General features: G+C 45.0%; 1 protein-coding gene across 1 annotated transcript; it reads right to left on the bottom strand.

Moving 5' to 3' along the window:
* Window positions 1-1,462: 1,462 nt before the first annotated feature.
* On the bottom strand, window positions 1,463-8,376 carry wdr46 (WD repeat domain 46). The gene is made up of 14 exons (XM_046364242.1): window positions 8,257-8,376; window positions 7,565-7,735; window positions 7,385-7,465; window positions 7,130-7,242; window positions 6,949-7,036; window positions 6,087-6,148; window positions 5,816-5,920; window positions 5,560-5,710; window positions 5,095-5,330; window positions 4,726-4,879; window positions 2,768-2,915; window positions 2,443-2,633; window positions 2,203-2,316; window positions 1,463-2,047 (listed from the first exon to the last, which is right to left on the bottom strand). Exons 1-14 carry the CDS (start codon window positions 8,311-8,313, stop codon window positions 1,928-1,930), a joined length of 1,791 nt encoding a protein of 596 aa, XP_046220198.1. The 5' UTR covers window positions 8,314-8,376; the 3' UTR covers window positions 1,463-1,927.
* Between the last annotated feature and the right edge of the window lie 2,291 nt (window positions 8,377-10,667).

The following is a 10,667-nucleotide window of genomic DNA, read 5'->3' as shown; positions in this document are numbered from 1 at the left end:
CTCCCAGGTGGTCTTTTCTTTCTTCAGCTCTTCCACCTGGCTGTCACTCTGGCCTCCCAGGGGTCTTTTCTTTCTTCAGTTCTTCCACCTGTCTCACTGGCTTCCACCTCCCAGGTGGTCTTTTCTCACCTGGCTGTCACTCTGGCCTCCCAGGTGGTCTTTTCTTTCTTCAGTTCTTCCACCTGGCTGTCACTCTGGCCTCCCAGGTGGTCTTTTCTTTCTTCAGCTCTTCCGCCTGGCCCTCACTGGCTGTTACTCTGGCCTCCCAGGTGGTCTTTTCTTTCTTCAGTTCTTCCACCTGGCTGTCACTGGACTCCCAGGTGGTCTTTTCTTTCTTCAGTTCTTCCACCTGGCTCTCACTGGCTGTCACTCTGGCCTCCCAGGTGGTCTTTTTTTTCTTCAGCTCTTCCGCCTGACTCTCACTGGCTGTCACTCTGGCCTCCCAGGTGGTCTTTTCTTTCTTCAGCTCTTCCACCTGGCTGTCACTCTGGCCTCCCAGGTGGTCTTTTCTTTCTTCAGCTCTTCCACCTGGCTGTCACTCTGGCCTCTGAGGGTATTTCTTCACCTCCTCTACATCATTCTCACTGTCACCCAGTCCAAGGCTGCATTCTCTCTAGTTCCTCCACCTTGTTCGTATGGCACTGCAGTACGGTCTTAGCAGCACTCAGCTCCACCACCTGGCTTTCACTTGCATTCAGTCAGAACTCTATGGCTGTCAGGTGTGCTGATGGGCTGCATTGGTTCTCTTCAGCTCCTCCACCTTCCCTCCACTGTCCCAGTCTGACCTCCATGTTCCTCAGCTCCACTCTCTATTCCGCCACTGTGATTCCCTGGTTGTGCAACAAGTCTATCAGCTTTTTACAGTCAGTCAACTTGAATTGTTGTGATTTCATTCTCACCCTGAGCCTGTGCTCCAGACACAGAATAGCAACACCAGCACAACTACAGCACCCATCATTCTGAGACCATGCCCCTTCCCAAATGATGTACTCGACAGGGATCAGTCCCCCTCTTTATACACACGTTTTAGTAAACCCGTATGAGAGAGTTGGTGTGGAAAGTTTAAAAAATAACGAAAAACCATCAAGGCGTAATAAGAATGTTCACGTTCACATCAGAACATTTTATCCCAATGTTCTAAGACTGGAAGAATCTAAATATCAATAAGTATGCATTTTGTTTAGTGATTTCTAAAAAAAACATTGGTAAAGCTGTGCTAGTATGCCGCACTGATATGACATGCTGATAGTAGTCAGTCGTAGTAGTGTTTGTGTAGATAAAACTGATGGTTGGTTTTTGCTTTCCAGCAGAACGAAAGAGAGCAACAGGGATAGATGACATTTCATCCTACTTTTGTCTTCCCGGTCTGTAGCATTACATTAAAGTAAATTGAAACATTATAGGAGGTAGAATATGGAATCTTTTGCCACTGATGGAAAAGGACTGGTCAATACGCCACACATTGTTTTGTGAACAAATGTTTTTTATTTCACAAATGACATGTTTTTTTTAATATAAAAACAGTATTAAACTGTGCTGAAAACCCCCATCATAATTGTCACAATAGAGAAGGTGATAATACTTAATGACAGCCTTTCCAACTGGCATAAATACACTGACAGCATTTTACTGCATCCGCAATAACATCTGCTAAATATGTGTACGTGACCAATAAAATTAGATTTTGATATGAAATACACTGACAGTTTATAAATGTCACACAGAATGAGCTCAGAGCACCGATTATGATGCAGTTCCAAGTCATCTCATACAGTTTGGTATGCATGTTCTGTGTGTCTGCAGTGGCTGTTGGAGCCTGCTGGCTGGGCTTCGGAGGAACATGTCCCATACTCAGAATGTGCCCTTTATCTGAAAGGTCAACGCTCATTCCCACAGAGGCGTCTACACACACACAGGTCCCTCGGTCTTACTTCCTGAATCTGTCCAGAGCAGACTTCTGACCAGCTGCTGCCGCCTTTTTCTTCTCTTTCTCCTTCCTTTCTTTATCTATCTTCATCCTGTCTTCTACTGTTTGCCTGATCACATCCTGAGTGGAGGAAAGCCACCAAGAGAGGGTAGGAAGCAAAAAGACCAAGGGAGATGCACATAATTAGTAAAATATCAAAAGATGAAATAATGAAGACATAATTCCATATAAATTCCATATAAATTGCATGGTGTTTTTGTAGTAATAGACCTCACCCTCTGGTCCTCATGTGCCACTTGCTTCTTGCGCTTTTCCACTTTTCCACTTGAACTCCGACCTTTGGTCTTTAACCTTGGTGTAAACTTCTCCTTGGCCAGCGGGTCAAAGCCCTGAAATCAAACCACACACACAACATCAATGGATGATTTACGAAAAAGTTCAGATTTGTCACCATCTTAATTCTCAATATGCAATATCCCTCTGATAAACTGCTTCCGTCCCTTGGTAGTACTCACCAGTACTTGGACCCTGTCCTCATGTCTCTGTTCCCAGGTGGAGTGGTCCACCTGGCTGAGCTGGCTAGGGTCCAGGCCAATCAGTTCTGGCTGGATCTTCTCTAGTAGGGCTTTGACCTCCCACTCCTGCCTCTGCTTGGCACTGCGGTATGGGTTGGCATCCAGACCGTCAAAGTTGGGCTCGCCAGCACCTAATGGCAGAGAGAGAGAGCATGGAGTTAGAGACTGTTCACCAGGGTTGGGGTCACTCAGAATGTAGATCAATTGGACACGCCACACAGGAAGGAGAATATGGATTGAATTTTAATCCGAATTTCATTCTGACCTGGTACGACCATGCTAGTGAAGCCCTCTCCATGGCCCACCCCTAGGACGTCCTCAAAGGGGCAGAAGTGCACACCCCACACTGAGCCCTTTGCCCTGTGGGCCATGTAGGGCTTGGTCACTGGGATGCCCCACACATCTCTGTACACCTACACACAGACAACGTGACCAGAGATATCAACATGAGCACAGAGGTTCCAACAGAGAAACACTCAAGACACAGACATTAAAGGAAAGGTTCACCCATTTTGAATGTTATATTGTTTTTGTGCATCTCTGAGGGATGTTCAATCGATTCTCTGGGTCATTTCACGTTTTCATGTGTATCTGAGTTATTGGCGTTCAAGCCGGTGTGACGTAGCGCCGTGTGATAAAGTCGCTCTCACTACACTGGAAGTTAATAGGAATAAGACTTTTAGATCACAAAAACATATATCATACATGTCAGATTTAAACACAGGTCGCGGTCATAACACGGGAGGTTGTCTTCTCTTGAATGTGGCATTGATCGTATTTTTGCGATCTTCCTACCCCGAGAAATGATTTATTTAACGGAGGGGCTAGCACATGTTTGCCTATTTGTCTGCCTCTAGTCCAGTGTGCATTGCATGGTGCCGTTGCCAGAGATATTATAGAAAGGAGATAGGAATCCAATGAATGAAGGAACTTATAACACCCCACATACTGTCGACCAACCGCGTTCATGTTGTGGTCACGCGGTTGCTTAACTAATCGTCACGCAATCCCTTCTCAAAGTCAGTGTATGTCAAGAAACGTCCCTATTTTCCTCAACATTTACATTTACGTCATTTAGCAGACGCTCTTATCCAGAGCGACTTACGTGATGCCGCGATTCCAAAGCTATACGATACTACAGGTATCAAGTTCATCGCGGTGAGATTCGTGCTAATGTTTTTTTTGTGCCATCGCCCAATAGACTCCCATTCACTCCTTGATAACTAGCTACGTTACATGCTGATTAGATTATTGGCATTATTGTGTGTAGCAACGTTTTCTTGATAGCTAGCTAGGCGGTGTTGTAGAAAATGACATAATTAGTGCTATCCCATGTTTTACTGCTTAGTCGCTTGTTATCTGCTAGTGTTTGCTGATACACAAAGACACGTTTGTGACTGGGCGTATAGCTACGATCCATTTAGGTGCGACTGCAGTATGCGAGACATCCCGTGGGTTCACTATCTGCATGAAGTCAGCTGTGTGGATCCTTGCAGGAAGGAGCACATTATAGTGTGAACTGCAACAAATGCAGTTATCTGAAAAGACAAACCAATCGCCTTTTACACAATGTTCCACACATCTGCTAAACTGCCACGGAGACAAAAGTGGTTGTACTTTTCTATAAAAGTAGAGACCCGATTATGTTTGTTAAGCTTTCAACTCTGTACCATTCTTGGTGCTAAAATCTTTCAGTCTCTCTTCCTATAGAATTTCTCAAGACAGCAGCCCAAAGAGAGAGCATTGTGGATTTTGTCTTCGACTTGAGCTGCAGATTCGCACAATGTTCCATGTTGCTAACAACCTTATGATAACACCAAAATTAAACATTTGTTCACAAAAAAGATTCTCCTCAGTGTTATTTAACACTGTAAATTAAAAGGAATGAGTGATTTTGGGTAATTTTTTCCTTTAAAGAATACTCAGTGTAAAAAAAAAACTGGGTCAGGAAAAGTACAGAGAGTTTGGACAGCGTTAGAGCTGGGCACCATGTTGCTGCCTCAGAGCAATCCATTCTCTCCACGAGTAATGAGTATTTGTGTTCCGGTTCCAGTTCTGTCAATTCCATTAGTATGCTTGGTTCAAGATTCAGTGGACAATATAGGTCAATATAGTTCTGAGGTGTTACCATGGCTTGCTGGAATGGAACTATGGAATAGCAGTGTCAAGAAGACCACAGCGAAATACAAAAACATAGGCAAAATTATAAGCAGCATGTATGACCTGGACTATGTCTCCTGTGGCGGCGGACAGCAGACCCCTCTGACTCAGAGACAGGCAGGAAGCTCCCGCAGGCAGGAAGTAGGATTGCAGGGGCCGGTAGGCTCTGATGTCATACACCTTCAGCTTCTTGTCCATGCCAGAGGTCACCATGTACCTGCACAGACAGAAGAGTGTTACAGGACAGCCCCCTGCTGGACATTTTAGGGAAGTACATGAACAAAGACCAATCACAAAACACTGACCCAAATGTGGATATCATATTGAATACAACAGCTACACTGCACAACATAACCACCTTTTCAATGGCCGAGAGACCAAATCCACTCATAACAAAACCAGAGCTATATTATGTCTTTGACTAGGACTCACGTGCCAGTCTTGTCAACGGCAACAGAGCGCACACCCCCCTGGTGGCAGAGCATCTTGACAAGTGGCTCTCTCTGGTTTGGCGTCCAGAGGGTGACAGTGCCGTTGGAGTGGCCCAGGTGGATGATGGCATTGTGAGGGTTATGGGCCATCACATCCAGCCGGCCAGCCTTGGTGCAGATGGCCACCACCTCCTTACCCACTGACACGTCCAAGTACTGCAGGAAGCCTGTCGCACTCTGGAGGAGGAGAGGTAGCAAGACAGGGGGTTAGAGAGAGACAGGATGAGTTCACGGGTGAGACTACACTCACCTGTTGTCTCGAGTAATCCGAGACAAGTAACCTGAGACCTGAAGACTTGTGTAACCCCCAGAGCTTACCTACATCTTGATTCACAAATCACTCATTTCACAATAGATTCCAATGACACATACACACATATTGCAACGTTAGTATAAGTTTACACACTGCTGTAGCCAGCAGGAAGTGGTAGGGGAGAAACTGCATGCGGAGAACATCGTTGAACTTGCGGATGCAGTGGAGCTCGATGCCCTTGTTGTCATAGATATACAGCCACTTCTTCTGAGCCACTGCAAACAGAGCCTCACTGTGGAGCCACCTAGCGGACACATAAAATTACAGATTAGGATGAGTCAATGGGAGGAGGAAAGTATGCCTAAAACTGAATGTAAATGAGTGTGTGAATGTAAGTGTGTGTACTCACTTTACATCATTGACTGTCTCCATCACATTCATCTCACACATCAACTGTTTGGACTGCCAGTCCAGGCAGGTCACATGACCTCTCCTGCCACCAAGCAGCAGGTGTCTGGAATAGAGGGAACACACACATACAAAACATCAGACTTCCCAGGACTAAAACAACTAATCACAATGAATTTACCCAGAAAATCCAGCTCTAACAATAAAAGCACAAACAGAATATCTGACCTGCTTGCACGGAACACACTCAACAAACAGAACATGAAACTGACCGCCCAGTCTTGCTGTAATCCAGTCGGTAAGGCCCAAACTGAGACAGGGTCAGGCTAAAGTACTGTGGAGGGAGAGAGTGACAGAGTTAGAAAACAATAATAATACTACTGGATTTATTGGTCCATTTGCATGGATATTCTTTATTTTTTAACATCACAGTACCCTACCTGACACAGACACACAGGGAGCAGCACAGGGGTTGTGGCAGAGCAGCGCCTCTGGAGCACTTAGGGGTAAAGTGCCTTGCTCAATGGTGGTAGAATACAGGGATATTGACGCCAACTGACATTTACTCCTGAGGTGCTGACTTGCTGCACCCTTGACAACTACTGTGATTATTATTATTTGACCGTGCTGGTCATCTATGAACATTTTAATATCTTGGCCAGGTTCTCTGTTGTAATCTCCTCCCGGCACAGCCAGAAGAGGACTGGCCACCCCTCATAGCCTGGTTCCTCTCCAGGTTTCTTCCTAGGTTGTGGCCTTTCTAGGGAGTTTTTCCTAGCCACCGTCTTTCTATACCTGTATTGTTTGCTGTTTGGGGGGGTTTAGGCTGTGTTTCTGTACAGCACTTTGTGACATCAGCTGATGCACAAAGGGCTTTATAAATACCTTTGATTGATTGGTGATGAGCTCGATGCTCCTTTCCAATAAATATCAAGGGTCTTATTCTGGTGACATGATGGTCGATGTTTGACTGCCGTTTCACAAATAAGAATATTCTCGCACACAACATCATCACGCACTGATTTTTATCTGCAACAAGTCCGTTTAGTGGAAACACAGCACTGCTGCGAAAATATGCATATTTGCATGAAAACCTGTCGCCAATTGGATGGAAACCTAGCTATTGAGTCTCACCTTTGCCCCTGCGGTAATATCCACAGCATCAACGATGTCATCCTGTGAGATGGTGCATGTGTCCTCATCTTCGTCTCCCTCCAGGAACCTAAGACGAGAGAAAAACAGAAATTTGCAGAGAATATAGTGGGACAGCCATTTTTGTCTACTAAACTTGGCCCTGCAAATATATTGACATTACCCAGCATCCTCTGGGAGCATAAGGTCATATCGTGCATTCTGCTTCTGGGCCAGGTCGGAGGCAGCCTCTGATCGAATGACCACATCTCTGAGCTTGTACTGTGGCCGAGGGGGCTGGGGAGACAGGGATGGGGAAAAACCTTGCAACTTACTGAAGTTACAGTACATGTACAAAACAATGGTATATTTTCAAAATTTGTAAGTGACATTATTCTGGCAGAATGTCTTGGTGAATGCGTATTCAAAAATGCCTCACCAGTTCTCCCTTCACTCCCCTCTTGAATTTGTTCAACTTCTCTTCAGGGACAGGTGCTGAGCCTGGGAATGGATCTGATTTCTGTGGGATTGAATTAAACATTCATGAAAAACACATTCTTAAAGGATAGGGTGAAACATTTCAAGAATCTTCAGTGCTACAGATTGACCTACCACTTACCCCTGATATGACCTTTTTTCCTGCTCCTCCTCGCTTTCCTCCTCGCTTTCTTCCTTTCTTTGTCCTAGTGTTATTTTGTTGCGGAGTCTGTTCATTGTTGTCCCCTTCTTTCTGTTTCTTTCCATCATTCTTCCCATCTTCCTCTGTGCCCTCCCAGTATCTCGTTGGAGGCTGATTGCAGAACAAACAGATATCGATCATTAAGTCAAATAACACATTAATTGGAGCAGGCTGGATTTTTTTTACATGCTGTCCATTATACATATTACGAAAATCCTTAAAATCTTACAGAGAAGTAACTTTTTCAGATGCCTTTTCACCAGTTTCAGTGGTAGCTAGACAGTAGCGTCATCGACGCTTACATTACTAACGTTAGCCCTCAAGAAGACAGAGTAGCTAGCTAAAAGTAAAGGGATTTCAGTAGTATACTCTTTATCCCAAACAATTGAAAACGTATCAACAAAATGGCAAGCAAGCAACGAGTTTTGAGAAACTGCTGCAGTCACTAAATCGTTAGCAGTGTAATGTTACTGAAAGCGTTGGATAGGGGATCAGAGCTACAATCAGTGTGTAGCCTTCAATCAGCGTTGCGGGATGAAAAAAGTAGGACCGAGAGTAGAATATAGCTACATTAGCTGATCTGGCGTAAGTAATCTATTTGTAAACGTGGTGTCGTAAATGTATAACTTTACCTTTCTCTTTTTCCCCACGTGTGGTTTTTTCAACATTGTCTCGCTGGACGCCGCCATCTATGTTGTGTATTTTTTAACTTCCGGTAAGAACTGTTACGTCATACGAACCGGCTGACTTCTTCTTCGATGAGGTTTATAAGGGTGGTTGGCATCCAATATGTTGCATTACCTACACCTACTAGACTGGAGTACAACTACCGTATACTTTGCTTGAAAATAAAACAAAAAACAAATACCCTACCATCTAACTCGCCCAAAATGGACATTTAAAAAATATTTAAATTAAATACCACCCTACATATCAAGGGCTCCCAGTCAAACAATGGAGCTGAATGTCAAGTGGTACTCCAGTCTCCTATTCACGTCATCTCCACACCTGGTTTACTTAACAAAAGGCACATCTCAATAGATGGTCCAGGTATGTGTGTGGTGGAGAGAAACAAGGGCACTGCGTTCATCCACCTCTGGCCTGCTCGCCTCCCTACCACTGAGGAAGTACAGCTCCCGCTCAGCCCAGTCAAAACTGTTCGCTGCCCTGGCCCCCCAATGGTGGAACAAACTCCCTCACGACGCCAGGACAGCGGAGTCAATCACCACCTTCCGGAGACACCTGAAACCCCACCTCTTTAAGGAATACCTAGGATAGGATAAGTAATCCCTCTCACCCCCCCCCCCCCTTAAGTTTTAGATGCACTATTGTTAAGTGACTGTCCCACTGGATGTCATAAGGTGAATGCACCAATTTGTAAGTCGCTCTGGATAAGAGCGTCTGCTAAATGACTTAAATGTAAATGTAAATGTCCCGAGTGGCGCAACAGTCTAAGGCACTGCATCTCAGTGCTAGATGCGTCACTATAGACCGTGTTTCAATTTCAGGCTGTATCACAACCAGCCATGATTGGGAGTCCCATAGGGTGGCGCACAATTGGCCCACCATCGCCCGGGTTAGGGTTTGGCTGGATAGGCCGTCATTGTAAATAAGAATTTGTCCTTAACTGACTGCGTAGTTAAATACAAAACACTCTACTTTTTAAATATATTTAGTTCTACCTCATGCCAACAACCTGAATGGATGGGACATCACCACTTAACACCCCCTGTAACTTTTCTGATGTCAAGTCTCGCACAACCAAATACCTCTCTGCAGCTGCCACCACAACCTATATTTTCTGTGACTTACGTTCCATCCCTGCAGTACAGTTGATAACCATTGCTATAAATGCTAAAAATCCAATCTTACTGAAACATATGTCACTAGATGGCCTATCCCTCTGTACTGGTACAGATTTATTACTCACACCACTCCTCTCAGGATCCCTTCCCCTTGACCCATCTTCCTCTACTTTCTTCACTGCCTCAGCATATGACAACTTCTGCACTACTCTAACCCTGGAAACCTCAACCTGCACTGGACATTTCTGATCCCCAGCCCCATGGGCACCCCTACAATAAACACATACCACTACCTTCCCCAATGCTACACATTCCTTTGTCTCATGCCCTTCTGCACACTTCTCACACCTAGGAACCTCCCTCCTACACACTGCTGCCACATGTCCATAAGCTTGACACTTGTAACAACGTAATGTATTTGGCACCAATGATCATATAGGATAACTTATATATCCTAATATCACTTTTTCGGGCAAAGACTCAACATCAAAACTGAAAAGAACAGACAATGACTCTTCTGTTTCACCACTCTCGCCACCCTGTCTGCCTCGCACCAAATAACGAGCATCACAAACGACTGACTTCTTCTTCTTCTGTGAGGTTTAACGGCGGTTCGCATTCAATACGTTGCATTAAAAGCACCCAACTGGACTATAGTATAAATCTGAGCTGACAAGGTAAAAAATATGTCCTTCTGCCCCTGAGCAAGGCAGTTAACCCACTGTTCCCCGGGCACTGAAGATGTGGATGTCAATTAAGGCAGCCCCCCACACCTCTCTGATACCGAGGGGTTGGGTTAAATGCGGAAGACACATTACATCTGAAGACATTCAGTTGTACAACTGGCTAGGTATTCCCCTTTCCCTTTTAAGCCGATCTGCTCCTGCACAATGCCAAAAGCCTGGGAGGATGAGACACCACCACTCAACACATCCTGGAACTCTTCTGAAGTCCAATCTCGTACACCCAAGTACTTCTCTGCAGCTGCCATCGCAACATCAATTTTCAATGATTTCCATTCTATTTATGCGGAACAGTTGAGGACCGTTGCTATGAACACTAAGAAGCCAACCTTAATGAAGCATATATCACTCGTAGGCATATCCCTCTGTGCTGGTAGAGATCTACTACTAAAAGCGATCCTCTCAGGATCCCTCAACCATTACCCACGCTCCTGTACTTTCTTCACTGCCTCAGCATACAACACCTTCTGCACGACTCTGACTCTGGTCACCTCA

Source organism: Oncorhynchus gorbuscha, linkage group LG10 (assembly GCF_021184085.1).
Source record: "Oncorhynchus gorbuscha isolate QuinsamMale2020 ecotype Even-year linkage group LG10, OgorEven_v1.0, whole genome shotgun sequence".
Lineage (NCBI taxonomy): Eukaryota > Metazoa > Chordata > Actinopteri > Salmoniformes > Salmonidae > Oncorhynchus > Oncorhynchus gorbuscha.
This window is presented reverse-complemented; position numbering and strand designations above follow the sequence as displayed.